The 18,084-nt window shown below is 46.8% G+C and overlaps 1 protein-coding gene across 2 annotated transcripts in view; it reads right to left on the bottom strand.

Annotated features, from left to right (window-relative positions):
- LOC126517769 (uncharacterized) overlaps positions 1–18,084 on the bottom strand; it is a 42,406-nt gene that overhangs the window by 11,171 nt on the left and 13,151 nt on the right. For both annotated transcript variants that reach the window (XM_050167561.3, XM_055064501.2), the window contains exons 5-13: positions 15,883–15,975; positions 14,653–14,760; positions 11,721–11,870; positions 8,787–8,921; positions 6,803–7,094; positions 5,740–5,883; positions 2,789–2,902; positions 1,137–1,210; positions 40–156 (exon numbers count right to left, since the gene is read on the bottom strand). In XM_050167561.3, coding sequence (XP_050023518.2) covers positions 40–156; positions 1,137–1,210; positions 2,789–2,902; positions 5,740–5,883; positions 6,803–7,094; positions 8,787–8,921; positions 11,721–11,870; positions 14,653–14,760; positions 15,883–15,975 — 1,227 coding nt within the window. The remainder of the gene's footprint in view (positions 1–39; positions 157–1,136; positions 1,211–2,788; positions 2,903–5,739; positions 5,884–6,802; positions 7,095–8,786; positions 8,922–11,720; positions 11,871–14,652; positions 14,761–15,882; positions 15,976–18,084) is intronic.

Raw genomic sequence — 18,084 nt, 5'->3', positions numbered from 1 at the left:
CATCCAGGCAGAACCACCGGTAAAGGTCGAGACACTTACCATTTCACAGTCTAGTGCGTAGACTCCTGGACAGCCCCCACCAGGTGGTGGGCTCTTGGCAAGCGTTGAAACAAAGCCTGTCAGTTGGCTCGGCTCTGGGCCCTCGTGCACGTGACCCTGCAACACGAGGCAGGCACAATTGAGACCACAGTGTGTGCCAGACAGTACTTCTCCCCGAATGAAGGCACGTGCAAGCATGTGTGTGTGTGTGCATGCGTGTGTGAGTGCGTGTACAACTGCCACCTGAAGTTTCAGATGGAATCCTAGTGGAAAGGTGGACATGTGGACGGAAATTAGATGAGGAGCTACCACTGAAGACGCAGTAATCATGGTTAGTACAGTATGGCTCTCTCTCAAAGGTTAACTGCAATGAAATGTCGGCTTGGCTAAATTACTTATAAATGAGCAGTACGTACAGTACATTGCATTTGCTCTCCATTTGCTTTTTAATCCATATCTCTGTCTCCGTGTCTATTAAGGTGCACTCACACTGGCAATTGACAATAGTCACGTGACTGATTGTGACTGGCAACGAAGGGATGACTCGAGATGACCAAGGTTCACAACAGGCAAGCACGATCTGCTCATTGTCTCAACAAAATGTCCCGCGATTGATACATTTACATCTTCTTGCATCACTATCATTACGTAAAATAAATGCTAGCGTGTACTCTGAATAACAATGCACGTCTTCTGAGTTGCTGATTGGTCTAGCAGGTTTGCAACTCCAGTTGTAACGCTTAAATATTGTGCAGTGAGTGACTTCATGAAATTAGTTGCTTTTCAACCGACGCTTTTCAACCATCGCTTTGCAACCAACCTGGTCACACGACCTCTGCGGTTCATTGGTGTGAATGCTGAAAATTATGTGTAATCACTTTTCGTGTAGTTTTGTCTTTTGTTAGGGGACCGCAAAAGGTCTCATTCGCTCGGAATATAGTAGCATCCTCTGCATCAAGTGCAGCTACAGACAAAGCAGCTAATGCATCTCTGCAGATGCATTGCATCTTTTTGGCATCATTGTGTCGTGCATTGTGTTGGTGCCCATTAAGTTGGTGGGGCTGTGGAAAGGGGTGTCAGCGCCTTTCGCTTCTCACCTTGGCTACGCAGCAACCGTCCGATTCTCCGTCACCCTCGCAGCAGCTGTAGCGACTCTCCAGGGCTCCCGCAACTGCAAGGAAGGACACACTGCCACATGAAACTGTGCCACCAGAATAGCATCGAGTTCTTTTCTGACTGTCTACGGAGCACCAAGAAGTTAAAGGGGCAGAAAGGAACAACACAGAGCCTGTCTATACTATCAAATTGTTCTTTCAGAACTATTTTCATTCATTTGGCAAATAAAAGTTCAGCAAAATTATTGGCTATTATTGGTTATGTCCTCGACTGCTTATACTACATATATTTACTTCGTATTCTATAGTAAGTACAACCTGCACCGATCACAATGGCTCTTCATATACTACAACATACCTCCGGATATAACAGACTATTCTTCATAGCTAGTTCGGTCTCTTTAATCCATGCAATGAATTTAGCTTTTAACAGATATGGCTTAATAGACTTAACAGAAAATATTTGGGGCATATTTTGGGCATATCATCACTGCACTGCATGCAACATTTTGTGGCCACCTGTGATGCGAAAGGCACCTTGTCTCGAGTAACAAATGCACTAGCGGTAAGCTTCTCGTTTCACGAGACACTTACAGTGCTATTAAGGCGAAAGCCTTAGACAGCTCATGGGGTGAAAAATCCAATGTCCGGCGTTATGGCACCAAAATTCATGGCATCAAAAATTCATAGGGAGTCGAAGCCACGACCTTTGGTGGGAGTCGAACCCACTTGGAGATATGGACAAACCGACCTTATCTCCAAGTTGGATTCTAATTGACATTATGAAGGTCGAGAGTTGAATCCACTACCTTTGCTGTTGATTAAGGCAAAGTGAATTAAGGCACAGCTCATTAAGAGACAGTTAATTAAGACACTCGACCCGACGACCTTTGGTAGGAGGCAAACCCTTGAACGTTGGTGGGAGTAGAACCTCTGACCTTTGGTGTTGATTAGGGTGAAGTTAATTAATGCACAATTAATTAAGGTAGAGTTAGTTAAGACACTCAAACCCGCGACCTTTGGTGGGAGAAAAAGTAATATAATGTAACACATTTGAATGAAAATGTCAAGCAATGCAATGAATGTCTGGTGAGCGCCTTCATCCTCTTTAGCACATGCTAAAGAGTAGTGATTTTGTGCATGCACTTCAGGTTCCAATAACCAAACACTAGATAGAAAGCCAGGCAAAAGTCTCACCATTTCACAACATACTTCAAGAGGGCTGTTTCTTGGCCTAGTTTGTGTTTGCTTGAAGGCTTGGCATAAATAAGATGCACACAAAAAGAAAGACACAAAGACGACACAGGCGGTTCGGCAAGGATGTCTTTCACAACGTGCTGTGGCCCTAATTTTCTATAAAGAGGACTTCTGATACAATGGACCTTTCTCATAGCATTATTAGGTCGTTGTAATTAACAAGTGTCACTGGTATTACTACTTTCCCTATTCTATAATCATAATAACACATTATTTGCACCTCGAAATGCTGACCCCCGTGTCACATGCTTGGCAGATTTATATTCGTGCAAATACAGCATTGCGGAACACCACGAGCACATGCAGCGAGCCAAGTGAAGTCGGCCTGCTGAGGTGCAATGACACCAGAATGAAGTGCAAAGGTCGATAACACTCACTCCTCTTCTTCCAGAGGCGACCCCAGTGGTGGACGCACTCCTCCGAGCGGACGTAGTCACCATCTTCCGTCAGCGAGAACATGGCGCCGCACCGGCTGCATCGTAGCATCGAGTCTGCGCATAGAAACACACAGGCACTTGAGAAAGGCATACCGGCCCCTCCTCTACACTCGAGAAGCTCTCTATACGACCATGCCACCACCAAGTGCACGTGGCAAGAGGTTACTGAAACACCCACTGCGATGGCTCTGGGATTAGTTAATGGTAGTTAAAGGCCTACTGCAATGAAATTTTAGGCAGCGTTTTTAGAAATCCCGCAGCACCGGTGAGTTAGCATTGTTATGGGCTACCATGGCCATGTATAGCAGGTGCGAAAAGGGCTGGCTGACTGGCCATTTCCTGTTTGCCCCCTCCGTTTAAACCCATTCTCGCACCTGAATGCCCCTAGTTCCCCAGCTTAGGCGAAAGTGCCAGCCTTTCCAATAAAGGTGTCATTCCTTCAACCACTTCAAAAACCTAGTTTCTGATAGCACAGCCCGTGCAATATCTCATTTCAAATACGAGTGCACGCATCACAAGGACTCGAAAAACTAGACGTTCCTGATACCAAAGTGAGGGGGGACAGGGACACCACGATTATTGCTTGCCGAAAGTGATGCGTGACACGGAATGCGTGGCTCCCTCGACATGACCGAGATAAGGTGCCATCCGCGGCTGTTTGTAGCACGCTGAAATTTCTGGCAGGTGACGTACTGGGACTTACGTCACGTCCGCTAAGCACCGGGTACGTGTTGTCCGCTTAGGCTCTACTTAAAGGCTGCTAGTAGGACAATTAGCATAGTAGCAGCCCTCCAGAATTTCCAGGATTGCTCCAGTAGTATGTATACACTAGTCATTTATTAACTAACTTATCCAAAGTAAAACTCCATTGCAGCTGGCCTTCAATGGAGTTTTACATTCTAAAGATGCAGCTTGATTGATAGAATCACAAAACACTGGTGCTGTGAGACATGCTGTAGTGGAAGGCTCCAGATTAGGTAATTTTGACCACCTAAGGTTCTTTATTGAGTGCCTAAATATAGGCACACAAGTGTATTTTTCTTTCGCATTTAATCACCACTGAATTGCTGCAGCCATAGCTGGGATTCGAACCTGTGACCTCAAGTCCAGCAGCAGGACGCCATAGCCACACCGAGCCACTGTGGTGAGCCAAAGCCACAATACGGCTAACAAAAAAACTGCAGTGGCGATTTTCACTCTGTTCTGACCCTCTAGGGATTTTTGATGTGCACCTTCATGGCGGCTGTGATGCAACATTTAGTTTCCTCTGTTCTTGCTGTTCCATGACCAATGACGTATGGTGCTTGCCAAAACTGTACAAGATTTTTTTTTTCATTTTTTGTGTAATTCTGCTATTTCCTTCAGTTTTTTAAGAGTTGGCAGGCGCAGTGAGCAAAATAAATTGCAGGAGGCATTACAAGATTGACAATGTTATCCAACAGTCCTCAAGACCTTGTTTGGAAGTGAGTCAGCACAGCATACAAGCCTCTCATGGTTGACACTGGCACTGTTTGGCTGCCTTCAATGACATTACCATGAAGAACCAACATCACATGTTTGCTCGCCAGGCAAAAGCGCTAACAGGCTCACTTACTTTTAAGAAAAAGGGGCCACAGACGTCAAGGATGATTCAAACAAGCACCAACTCAGAACAGCCGTTTTATTAACAATGATAGCTGCAATGATGTTACGACATAGTTGTAAGCATAGTCATCCAGCAAGTCGAACCTTGTTATAACAAATAGCATGAAATTAATTTGGCAAACCAGAAGTTTGTCATGTGAAGTTATGCCACAATATCATTTCAAGGCCAGGCTGTTGCGTATGCCAGAGCTCTTCGCTCATTAAGAGTTTTCTGCCACACCGAACAATGCACACTGACATAAACTTTGCAACTCAGTTCTGTGGAGTCCCGCAAGGTGGAGGAAGTGTCACGAAAGGGAAAATTGTCGTCCACCCAATCTTAGGGGCAATGCGCCCATACAGACCATGCTGTCAGGTGTCTACGTCGCTATGCTAAGAGGCGCTCTCGGTACATTGGACACGAAAATCTTGCATTTGCCTGCGAGAGCAAGTAACTTACCTATGCTTGCCATGCTACAGCCAACTTCTGGCTGTGCCAATTGGAACAAATTCTGAGGATGACACCGATTTGGGTATATTAATTTCCAAAGTTTGTAACAAAATTGTGTTCCAGTTATATTTTGTGCTTCAATGTCTAAAACGGTGCTATGGCAAAAACAACAAAGTGGAACAACAATACATTCCTACCACAAATTTGAGAGCACATATATCAAAACTGGTGTCATCCTCAGAATTCGTTCCAAGATGACATGCATTGCAATCACATTAGCTACAATTCATAAGATGCACTATTTGCCATAAAGTAACAAGTTAAAAACCTAATTAGTGAAATTTTGTTGATTAGTCAATGATGCATTTACATTTCTTGTGGATGTAATGTCTACCTCTTTGGGTAATCTAGCTTATGGACTCGAGTTGTGTTATCTGCCACAGGCAATTTTTAAAAACTTTCGCCAGTCTTTGCAGAAACAACTAAGTATATATATAATGTTAACAAGTGGCTCCTTATTAACTGTTTTCAACTAATTGACATCAAGCATAGTTGGCTTAGTTCACATGTTAACATCAACAATAGGTGCCTCCAATCAGCACTGGTCTTGCATCTGCTGCCAACGTGCTTGTGCTGCAATAAAGCAAAAGTGCCAGACTAGCTGAAGTTTACTGCAATTGCCACATAAAATACTCACATGGTCAGAATGATAACGAACAAGACACAGTTGATGGTTTTTCAACGCAACATGTGCAAATAGGCAAGGCACGAGAAGAATGCGCGAATCTTCATCCTTCGGCCAGAGTCACCGACTCACCATTCAGTTTGGAGTACTGACGGCCATCGGTTCCGCCAAAAATTGCGCGGCCTGGTTCCGTTGGATGCGACCGCGGGTAGTTGTACTCCACAAGCTGCTCCGTGGACAGCCGGTACGGCTCCAGCAGCTCATAGAAGCGGGACGCTGCATCCCACCCCACCAAAGGACGTGCAGTGATCAAAAACTGGCATCACCCAAACATTGTGGGTATTGAAGACCTGCCAACCTTAAACACCTTCAGGAATGCAACAGTTGAACTCCCTCCTCCCTCCCCCTCCAAAAAAAAAAGTTGGGTGCACCAACAATTGTTAAAAACAGATAAATCCATTACATTACACCAGATGTTTACTTTTCATTAAGTATATTGCAGTCTTTGTTTCGTGGGGATGCTGCACAAAAAGGCCCTCCAATCTACTGTGACCGCTAGACTTATCTGCAACACAGACAAATGGAAGTGCCCATGAAGTTTATTGATGAAACATTCGTGCAACAGTGCTAGAACTTTCGGGTGCCACTGCACGCTAGTTTTATGGAGTGCAGGGAGGTGCTGCAGGAAAGCCTGAATCATCAAGCAGAGGCAAAATATCAGGCTCTAAAAAGTCAGCTGGCAATTGCATTGGAATCTTTCCAAATCAGTGTTGCTCTAAACTTGTTGAAAAAAAAAATTGCTTTTTGTCATTGGTATGACAATGGTAAACAAGTTCTAAAAATCAGACGTTTTTTGCTAAAATTGTATAAGCTGGACGGATGCTATTGGTACTACAATAACACTTGGAAAAATCACCCGCTAGAACAAAAACCTCGCATGAAACAGGCGTTTAGAAGTTGCCTGCACCCACTGTGACCCCTTTGCAGCACAAAGCTACAAAGCTTTCAGAGAAATTCGTACAGGTTTCCTTTGTAGCTTCATATCACAGTCAGATGAATGACAATTTTTTCCTTTCCTACCCAGCATCATGCTCCCTTGTAGTATTTTTCCTTCTCCCATGCCGTCGACCTCGCGACATCTGGAATTTTCTGTCCCATTTCTCGTGGCACAGTGCTTTCTAGCTGCCTCGCTCACCTGTCAGTTCCGGAGGTGGCTTGCGGTAGCGGTTCTTCTCGATGCTAAAGCTCGTTCGCGCTGCACGGGCGCCCTGCAACACCATCTCGTGGGAGACCACCCGGTTGGAGGTCTGCACGGGCGCCGCAGCAGCAGCGGTGGCGGCCGTTCCGGAAGAGCCAGAGCCAGCAGAGGACACGCCCCCTTCTTGGGCCACCTCTCGGCGCAGTCGCTTGAGCGTGTTAACGGCCACATTCAGGTAGACGGTCTTGCTGGAGCTCCGGTCGTATGTCTGCTTTTCTTCGGACAGTGCCTGCAATGGGGATAGACGTCGGTTGCAGATGCAGCGAGTGCAGGGTTCGCACTCTCGGTTGATCACTTTTGGGGGACAGCATTTGTAGGGCCTGTTCGTTGGCACATACCTACGGTAAGGAAAGGCAGCTGTGCAAAACGTGGACGGAAGAGGACCGAGAACGGCAATACAAATCCCAGCTACAGTCGAACCCACTTATAGTGATACCAGTTTTAACAATATATCGGTTATAACAATGAGAAGCTGCTGCACCGTCAACTTCTGCATGTTTTCGATGGTGAAATAACCCACTTCCTATGATGCCCGTATGCCGCATTATCGGTTATAATGATAAAGTCTGGCTGCTGGGTGTTTGTGCCGAAATGTAACGGAAAGCAAAATCCTTCAAAAGAAAAAAGAAAAAGAGAAATTCCAGCTACTGCATGCTACCGTATGCTGTTTTGCAGCCTTCTCCGCATCGCCAGTCTAGTGCGCCTCTCTCCTGTCGCCCTTCCACCCCTCCACACACGAATGGGCTGCACCCATAGCTCTATGCTGTGCCACCCTCCGAAACACGAATGGACCTCTGACAGCACTGGGCACTGCTCCATGGTTGCTCCCAGATTGCCCGTTGGCCCCTCGTGCTGTGCAGTTCTGCCAACAGATTAAGCCGCTCGTGCTCGTCGTAGTTGGCTGCGTCGAAGTCGTTCCTCGCCACGTGGTTTTCCAGCCTCCTTTGACTTGCCGCCAATACGGAAGATGGTCGATTTTCCCGCTGGCAATCGCCAATGCACGACGTTGCCGAAGAAAAGAAAGCACACCGCTATAAATTTGGAAACGAAGAGCTTCTAACCAATGAGGTGATCGTCACGCTCGTCCTTACATAGGATAGCGACAGCTACTGTGACAGTGACGATGGCAGCCATGACGCGGTAGGGCAGACTGCCTCAACGTTGTCCTTACAAGAGGCCCTGCAGATGATTCAGTCCCTCTGGGGCTTCGTTTTCACAAGGGACCTTTTGTTGCACTACATGGAGCACCTGGATGCCTTGGAGAAGGATGTCTGCAAGCTTCGCGTAAAGCATGCAGGGCTGACAGACATGAGGGTTTTCTTGCGCAAGCCAGTGAAAAGTACGAGGCGAGACGCTTATGGCGATCCCACCTGAGCATTTCTTCTGGATTTCTCAACCTGAGAGGCTGCCGTGGCAACCTTCTCGCATTTTTTAAGAGGCCCCTTTTGAGGCCAACAAAGCAATCCCTCGGCGAAGCTTGCATGTCACTTGCCACCCATGACACCGCTTTACAGTTATAGCAGCGATGGGAAGCGACAACACCAACGCTGATCCATTGCTTTTTTTCCTGGTATCTTCAAAGTAGAGATTTTGTGATATTCAGAGTAAGAGGTGGAAAACACATGGGTTAAAACCACGGCCAAAAAATTTTGACTTACCAGAATTTAGAGATATCAGAGTTCCAGTTAAGGAGGGTTTACTGTATTTTAGAGCGTATGTCTGGGTTCCATTGCATAACAGTGCCAAAACTAAACCTCTAGAGAGCAGTGTTAGGATCATCAATAGCTGGCCTTTACAACCAAACCTGAGCGATGTACAATGAAAAGCACAAGCTGAAGCAATACACCTTTATACACAGAGTCAATTGCAATGCATGACGGCATCGAAGTCTGGAGCTGTCACCAAGTGGCTGTCAACGCACCTTCTGAATGGCTTCATCTTCGGTGCTGGAGCATTTAACGCATTCATCCACAAAGAGGTTGAGGTAACGCTGACGCACAGCCGTGGGAACTCGGCTACCGTACTCGGCCGGGATGGTGGGGCGCTTGGACAAGACCTGCGTGATCGACAAGGCATATTCAACCTGTCATATTTTGAGTTGAAGGAAGATCCGAACCCTCTAAATGATAGAAAAAGTACTGGTAAGTCACAGCAGATCAAACAGTTTATTACAACACTTTCTTCTACAAACCAGTTGCAGTACCCAGGAGGTGAATGCTTCATGACATCACAATACACTAGCCTGCTCAGTTCTTGCAACTGCTGTAGTTGCCACAAGTGAGTGCAGACTGAGGAAACATGCACAGCCCTCCAGTTAGCTTTTATTGCGATAGCAATTATATGGACACTCCAGGCACATTTCTGCCATCAGCGTCGCCATGAGGTTCTGTACAAGTGAAAGCGTGTGAGGGTGAGACGGCGAACGCGGTTCAATCTCGCGTGCGCGAGCAAGGAACCCAGCCCGCACGCGTGCCCTCTTCTGTGACACACGAGGCAATGGGGTGAGGCGAGGGAGGAGAGGCATTCTTCTCCGGCGGCTGCCAGGGTGTCTCAGTGTCCTCCTCGCCTGCTGCTCCATACAGAGTGGAGACATTGCGGTGCCTACTACGGCATTGGCCACGCATATTGCGAACGCCATAGTAGACGCCCTTGGCGGACGCTGTAGGGACGCATTGGTGGCGCTCGTGTGTCTTGAAAGCGATCTGCGATGTGGCCAAAGTGTGCACCTGTGCGGGCCTCATATTCAAAGTGATTTGCAATGTTTGCAGAGGGCGCATAGTGCCGGTAGCTTCGTATGCGCTGTGCTTCCTACGTTTCGTACGCCGTGAAGCAACAGATGGACAGAGGTCAATTGGCTCAAGGCTGCTGCCGCGATTGCCAACTCCAGCGTTTTCATAGACAGTTTACACCGTTATCGAGCAAGACGTGTTTATGTTTATCTGTGCACGCGGGACATCGTCATGGTTAATTTAGTAAAAACAGAATGACGGGCTACTTGGTTTGAATCCATGCTAGAATGGGTAAGTGCAACTGAAGAAGGATGTAGAAAGAAGCAGAAACGCAAAGACAGCACTGTCTCTGTGCGTCTGTTTCTTTCTACGTCCTTGTTGAGTCACGCTTACACATTCTATCATTGTTGATTTAGTCAGTAAGTGAACGTTTACAAGTTTATATGGCCGATAAAACTACTATCCTTACTTCGTACAGCCATCTACTAATTTGCTATCGCGATCGGCTTTTCGCCTTTCGAGTGGAACTGCCCAATTTTTTTTAATCTGCAACACTATCATACCTGGCCTTGCTGCTGCAAGACACCAGCAAATTTTACTCCGTATCTCGGTATCAGGATAATGTCAATGACGCCAGGTCCAGTATTTTAGGATAACTTTAGTATCAAATTCTGATACTTTCAAATTACATTTCTGCCGACTTCCACAAGTGGGATGCTACTCTGCCGGTTACTTTCGCCTACAACTCATCTGTAAACCTACTCTGCCTCTCAATACTTTACTTACCGCTGCTCTAAGCTCATACGTTGTGCATGTTCATGGTGCCACAGCGCACGCTAACAAAGCCCCTGTAACAATATCTTACAAGCGTTTATATGTACTAAATATCATGCATTTGTATGCAACAAGTACCATATTTTTGCATGTGTAGCCCGCACAAAAGTTTCAAGAAATTTAACAGTACAGTGGGGGTGCGGATTATATGCGAAATTCATCATAACATGTGGCTTCACAGCACATGCAATGCTACAGTGAAGCCACACCTCAAGGCAAGGTCTCAGCTATTCAATGTTTCGTGATCTCCTAGGGAACCCCACCTCCTCCCTAGCCCTAGGTGTTGAAGCTCTGTTCTCCCCTCTTTCACGGTCGCCCATTCTCCTCCGCTTTGCGGGTCGCCATTTTGTGTTTAGTAGTTAGCGAATAGCGCTCGCGCCCCCTCCAAATTCGTATGTCACTCATTTCGTGGCGCTCCCTCAGTCTGTGCGAAAGTGCCTCACGATACAGTGGTGAGCCAAATCACCGTTGGGATTTTTGGCTCGGTCACGTTTGCTCCGCCACCAATGCGCAGTGTTTCCCTGTCCATGCTGTCGTCCGCTGTCACGCGAGTGCTAGCTGCGAAGTGATCCGATTCTCGTCCCACACCATGCGACTGATTCGTCCAAAATAATGTCTTGCGTGTGAATCCAGCTCTGTCAGCATCGGCAAAGAATGGGGGAACAGAACTGCTGGCCGAAGTTTTTGCAAAGATTTGAGCAGTGTTGTATGTAATTACTTCCGCGGATTGCATGCGGGGATATCTTTTTTTCTTTCCGGGCTGTTGTAATTGAGGGTGTGGATTACACACGGTGGCAGGCTATACATGCAAAAATACGGTATGATGCAGAATTCTGAGAACTTTGAATATGTGTGTCAGAACTAATTTGAAGAACTCTCAAAAGATGTGCAGCCAGATTTCCCTATACGGAATGTTGCGAGAAACTTGGTAAGTACGAGTGAATAGTGGAGGGAAGCACACCCAATTACCTTGTCAATTATCGTATCTTTATTCTACATATCAAATCTGCATTCCTTTCACCTAAATTGGTTTCTCCAAATTCTTTATTAACATTACTCCTTGACTGTAGCCTCTTTTAACACTCACCATTCAGTTAGTCCAACTGCTCACTCGCATACTTTACTGTGTGTGCGTGTATTTCTTTTACATTGCGTTTATCGTTTTCAAATAAGGATTTCCTGTGGCTACCCTCCTGCTGCCTGATTCTCGGCCTATCCCTCTTAGTGGATGCGAGCCATGACGGAGGTCCATCATCATCATCATCAACAACACCCGAAGAAAGTCCGCTCACCACGGCTGGAACGTGGGCCACCCGTGGCTGGCCCTTGGGCTGGGAGGCCACCACGTGGGCTGCAGTGCGGGTCCCCTGAGGCAGCTGGGCTAGGGCAGAGCGACGCGCCGCCGCCAGCAGCGGCGCATTCGCCACCGGAGCCACTCGGCCCTGTAACACAAGCAGCGAGCACAGTTCAACTTAACTGCATGCAAACGCTGCCGCCATCCATCACTTCACGAGAGCAGCCAGGCACTCGCCAAAGAACACAGAAATGAAATGGGCAGAGTGCAACAACAGGCCAGTTTCACAAGGAGCAATTCAGCAGTCCCTCGTGGCAGTACTTTCCAGTCATGTTCTATATGTGTGCATACAGTTGAACCCCACAATAAGGAAACCGGCAGAAAAAGTGAAAAAACACACCTTTGCAAGAAGTGCATTACTGCAAAATGAGACAGAACTGACAGGAAGTGCGTGTGAAACGGAGCTTTACTGTCAAAATTCCGTTGACCTACTTTGGCAGGCCTTGCTTGGACTACTATAGAGCCAAACTGCCGACAGCACAAAGTGCATCCCATGAGTAGCTCAGCAATGGCAGCACTGCCATGAAGCTGTATTCTCAGCTGATAACTTCTGGGGACATAATCACTTGACGAGCTTTCGCGTAACTTAGCCTTGGGCACGTTGGCCTTTACGAGCAACTGAAACACGTTGGCGGCCTACTTGGCTAATTATGAGCAACAGCGCTCAGATAAAGATTAGCCCAGTGGGGCTGTATTTCTAACCGATTGCTTTCAATGAGACGATCACTTTTACGGGATTTCGCATGACTCAGCAGTGGATGTATAGGCATCTATGAGATGTATTCCATGCAGAAACTTTAACAAGCATGTGATGCCCCATTGGGCATAATCTTCGTTGGCCTGCCAGGCTCGGTAGGCAACATTGGTCACTGAGCCTGGCGGGCCAACGAAGATTATGCCCGAGAGGGCGTCACATGCTTGCTACAGTTTCTGCATGAAATACATCTCATAGATGCCCATAGCACTCATTAAGTGCACACTGTCTCCTGCTGTGGGGTTTCAAGCGCTCGCAGTGGTTGTGCGACGCTGTTGCATTGCATTGGGTTTCCGAGGGCTCTGTGTCTCTCTCCTCCCTGCCTGGATGGGATGGCAGCGGGTCATAAAACACTGTCGCTCGGCTGTCGTCCCACCCACGGGAAGGTCGACGGGCTTCATCCATTGGCCGACCTGTCGGCAGGATTCGGGCCCCGCTTGTGTGCGCTCCAGGTACATGCGCGAAACACGCGGCCCGAGGAGACCGCGTTGGAGTGTCGGAGGGTGCGTACACACTCCTCTCTGCCGGCGGTGGCCCCTTTGTCCACCGCCAGCCGATGATTACTTCGGCTTGTTGGCGTCCCGGCCTCGGTGGGTGCACGCACGCTTCGTCACCTCAACATCCCAAGGCAACGACTTCTAATTGTGCCCCATCTGTTCTTCTTTCTGTTTCCATTTGCTCTGCTATGGGGGTGCGCGCTGGAGCAAAGGATGGGCAGCCTCTCTTTGCTGGGCTCTTTGTTCCCAGTGTCGCGGAACGCCATTAGTGGCCACCGGCGACCATTTGGCCCCGTTGTTCTGTGTCGCAATTAGATTTAGGTTCGGACATGTTGTTTTAACTGTTGTATTGAACCCCCAGCTTAATAAATGTTATTTGTTCTTTCCCAAGGGTTTCGCCTAGGGTCTCCCTTGCTGCGCGCACGGGCTCACCTTCTCCCGGCTGGGACCACCATGCATGCGAGCACAGCAATGCGTGTGCGTACGTGCATACAGGCGCGGATGCAGCGCCCTGTATGCACGGCAGCACGGAGTGCTTAAACCCGCGGTGCTCGCATGGCGCGTGCGATGTCTGAACACGCACGCCGTGAACGTAGCTTGACACCAAGCCATAGACGTCTATGTATTCTGTGCCAAGTTATGTGAAAGCTAGTGAAAGTGATTGTATCCACGAAAGCTACTGGCCAAGGATACAGCCCAAATGGGCAAATCTTTGTCTGGTGACGACAAATCCACACGTGATGCAAGATTCCCAGCGTACTTGAAGCAGAGGACGTGTATTCTGGGGCGATGACTTTCGGGGTCACAATAAGGCCCCAGTTCTCAACTGGGGCCAGAGGCTCGGCTACTCACGCATATGGTCACCATCTCAAAAATCATAAACAAGTTTACGTCGGTGGGACCTGTATTTTTGTTCTTGCTGCACCTTGTTTTGTCACCAAGTCACATAGAATGCACCGTGCATGGGGTACAAAAACAATCATCACATATCAATAGAGGTCGATGGTGAAGTGGGCGTTGCATCTGAAACAAGCGATTGACAACAATATGGTGGTCACGATGGGCTTCCAGCGACACCGATCGCTTCCGGAGCTTTCCTGTTTTTGAAAACAAAAATGGCAGTGGCCTCACAAGCATGTTGTGATCGCACTTTATGCAATTTAAATGAGGAAAAAACACATTTTTAGTACTTATAGCACTCTTATAATGTTACATGGGTTGACAATATGGGTTCTAATATTCTGGCAGGTTTCATTATTGTGGGAGTGCAGTTTGGTGATGTTTCGTTGTCGAGAGATAAGCAATGCATTGAACCCTCGGTTGAAAAGCGACTGCTTTGGCTCGGTTACTCGCTGCTCAATTTCTCAGTCGGGTGACCGCACTCACAAAGTTTCTCAAACAATCAGCAGTGCAGAAAAGGGACGTCTGTATACACAGACGATTATTTTACATAGCAATGGCGGTACGAGGAGATGCGAACGGCACCAATCACGAGACCTGGCGATGGGCCGTCACGCTTGCAGGTCACCGCGAGTCCCTCCTTGGTGCAAGTAAGGTAGGTGATGCGACCACTGTCAATCGCCGGTGTGAACGAGCCCCGATGTGAAGTGGCCACTCACCTGTCCTGCTGCCTGGAAACGTTGCTGCAGCTGCGCAAAACGGTTGTGCATGGCCTGCGCAGCGGACACGTGCGCCAGCAGGCCTCGCGGAGCTGCTGCTGCCGGACGCTGCACAAACGTGCGCATAACCCATGGTCACAACTTGGCAAACAGCGTGTGCACAGACAGGTACGCTGTTAAGGGGAACGCACGTTAGCACAGCGTGAATTATTTTCACTCAGCAGAAAGTCTGAAAACATCTAGCTCAAGTAATATCAAGCGGGAACTGTGAGGTTGCCTTCAAGAGGCTGTGGTGGCTAAACGCATTTGTCCAGCATAAAAGGGCTCAGTGAAACTAAATGTTCGATGAGAGAGCTACTTGTTGCATATTGAAGTTTGTAAATTCAATTTTTAGATTAAATTTATTTCTGCATATATACAAAGTATACGTGCACTGGGAGTGGACATAAAGCTTCGAAGACTTGACAGGGTCTGCACCCTGTCTGTGACTTTACAGCTGTTCTAGCAACGTAAATTCAAGTAAACTTTAAATGATATATCACACTGCTATAGAGTGAAACAAATATTTTTTTTGTGAATTAGCAATAAATATTTACACAAAGTAGTACTTTAGGTGAGCAGAAGTTTGATAAACAAAACATATAGCACTTGATTATGCAACAATGCCTTTAGCTTGAAAATTAGTTAAGCGAAATTCTGAACATCAAAGAATGCTTTTTCTGTACAATTCCCATAACCAAGAAGCTGGTTAAACATTAGGATAGCAAGAGGATGATATTAATATATGCTCTCTTGTTTATATTGTTTGGTAACGTCCCTTTTATCATTTGGTGTCTGTAGTTTGTGCAACTGCATGGTACGTCAGATTTGAATTGGTACACCCTGAGCAATCGTTGCTTAAGAAATAATTCAGTGCTTGTTCTGTGGCAGGATATGGCTGAATGCTTAATGCACTGCTATTTACTGTAATTCACTGACTGAAATGGTGGAAACCCTTTGCTCGCTGTTGCAGTTTTTTAAAAGTAAGAAGTATTTTTCTGCATGCTTGCTTGCCACTGACCATGTTTGTCTCTCTGGCATGGAGGCAAAGTATAACGAAGCACACCACCACTGTATGCCCAACCGGGTTGTCACACTTCTCAGCAATTGAGCAACACGGGGGCAACAAATAGCTGTGCCCAACTTTCCGAGCCAAACACAGCCGTGCGAGCCAGCGATCGCGGGCCTCACCCGAGCAAGATCTGGGTTGTGGGCAACACGCTTCTTGGACGGGACAGCAGGCTCCAGAGTGCTCTCAGCCGGCCGCTTCACATGCACCCGCTCCTGAGGAAAAGAACCACAGGTGCAGACCAGATGGTGGGGAAAACCTGTCTCGGGCAGCAAGTGGTTGTTGGTAACACACTACCGGTAAACTAGTTATGATTCACCTTTAATTTCCAGTAACACTAGATAGTAAAGTATTCACTCTGTGATGCAGTTAACAACAAAATGTTGCACTGCCACGAGGGCAGTGCAACATTTGGCAGTGCAAATGGTGCCACGAGGGCACAAAAAAAATTATGTTAACTGCTGAATGCCTTAAGGTCTAACAGCAATCACATGGAGCCACGCGGACATACCTCATGGCATTAAAACTTAATGGCATTTGAGATGCAGTCCATTCTCACAACTCATCCAGCCGTCGATTGTGTACACTAGCTCCCAATGTTAGCAGTTATGGCTGCACATAAAAGACAACATTTCAGAGGTAAACTGAAATCATTCTACATAAAATATGACTACAGTCGACTTTCCTTAATTCGACCCTGACGGGTCCGATGAAATTGATCAAATTATCTGGCAGGTCGAATTAAACAGGATGCACAAAAAAATGTCAAAACACACCACTGAGTCATTTGGCAGTATTTGTCAGATGATACCATGCCCCCCGAATCAAATGCACATATGCTTTTTATGTGTTTCAACTAGAAAACCAACATAGAAATGACATTACAGCTCCTAAACGCAGTATAAATCTAATGCCACTCGATTTTTTAGCAAAAGATATGGGTAACGGTTAAATATGTGTGCACAAGGGCGGCCAGTTTCCTAAAATCTGCTTCGCCGTGTGCATTTATTGAAGTCGGCTTCGCCACAGTACAGCTGTATCATACGAATGCCACAAATGCAGTTCTTGGTCCAATTTTCTTGGAGGAATAAAATAAGGCGCACTTTAGAACTGGGTAAATGCCATAGTCAGACGTTGTGAGCTACTGCTATTGCTCGAAAATCTTCATAAGGCAGGCACAAAACAGGCGTTTTTGACAGGAGATGACGTGCATTCAACACACTCACCGTCCTCTAAGCTTTGCCGACATATGCTGCCAGGGTCAGGCATGTGCATACTGGCTGGTCAAGTTTGAATTATCTAGTGATGGAAAATTATATGATAGAAATAACAAAAGTGTGGACTCGTAAAAATGCATGGGCGCAGCCTGCGACCTTCGGTCACAATCAAATTAACAAAAAAGAAGAAAGAAAGACAATTAGCTGGAGTCAAATTAACAGAAATCTACTGTATTAACGTTTCTAGTACAATTTCTTACCCGGCGTGGTTGCTCAGTGGCTATGGTGTTGGGCTGCTGAGCACGAGGTCGCGGGATCGAACCCTGGCCACAGCGGCCACATTTTGATGGGGGCGAAATGCGAAAACACCTGTGTACTTAGGTTTAGGTGCACGTTAAAGAACCCCAGCTGGTCAAAATTTCCGGAGTCCTCCACTACGGCATGACTCATAAGCAGAAAGTGGTTTTGTCACGTAAAACCCTATAACATAATTTTTTTTTAATAATTTCTTGAGCTCTTGCCCATTAACGGACATGGAGTCACTTCACTATGAGCACGACACCATCAGCCAAAGTTAGTTTTACATAATGCCTTTTGCCTAAGCCAGCGACAGAGCAGAGTCAATCTTCTATATGCATCTTCTACATGCACACTCCACAAGTCAGCAAATATGGTGTGCGCAAGCTAAACTTTCCTTTTAACCTTGCAAAGTGAAAAGAGCCATTTTACTGTGAAGAAAGCAGAATAGCAACATAGCCACATGGAGTAACAGCCCAATTAGTGCAATGTGTATTTTCTGGAGGTAGTCATGTCAGCCTATACAGGTCTGTAGGGCGCTAGAAGGAAGTAGTATCAGTTTTTATCTCTCATACAAACAGGCGGGCACAGTAGTAGAGCAGCATCTTCCAGGTTTATTTTATGCGGACAATATTGTGTTGCTAGCTAACGAGCAAATTGATTTGCAATGTCTGGCTAATATCTGTGGACAGGAAGGCAACAATTTAGGTTTGAAATTTAGTGTTAGAAAATCAGGTGTTATGGTATTCAATGAAAACGGTGAACAGACAGTGGCGATACAGGGTCAGGAAATACCTCGGATAACAGAAT

This window comes from Dermacentor andersoni, chromosome 11, assembly GCF_023375885.2.
Source record: "Dermacentor andersoni chromosome 11, qqDerAnde1_hic_scaffold, whole genome shotgun sequence".
Taxonomy (NCBI): domain Eukaryota; kingdom Metazoa; phylum Arthropoda; class Arachnida; order Ixodida; family Ixodidae; genus Dermacentor; species Dermacentor andersoni.
Note: the sequence above shows the minus strand (reverse complement) of the source record. Positions and strands in the feature narration are given on the sequence as shown.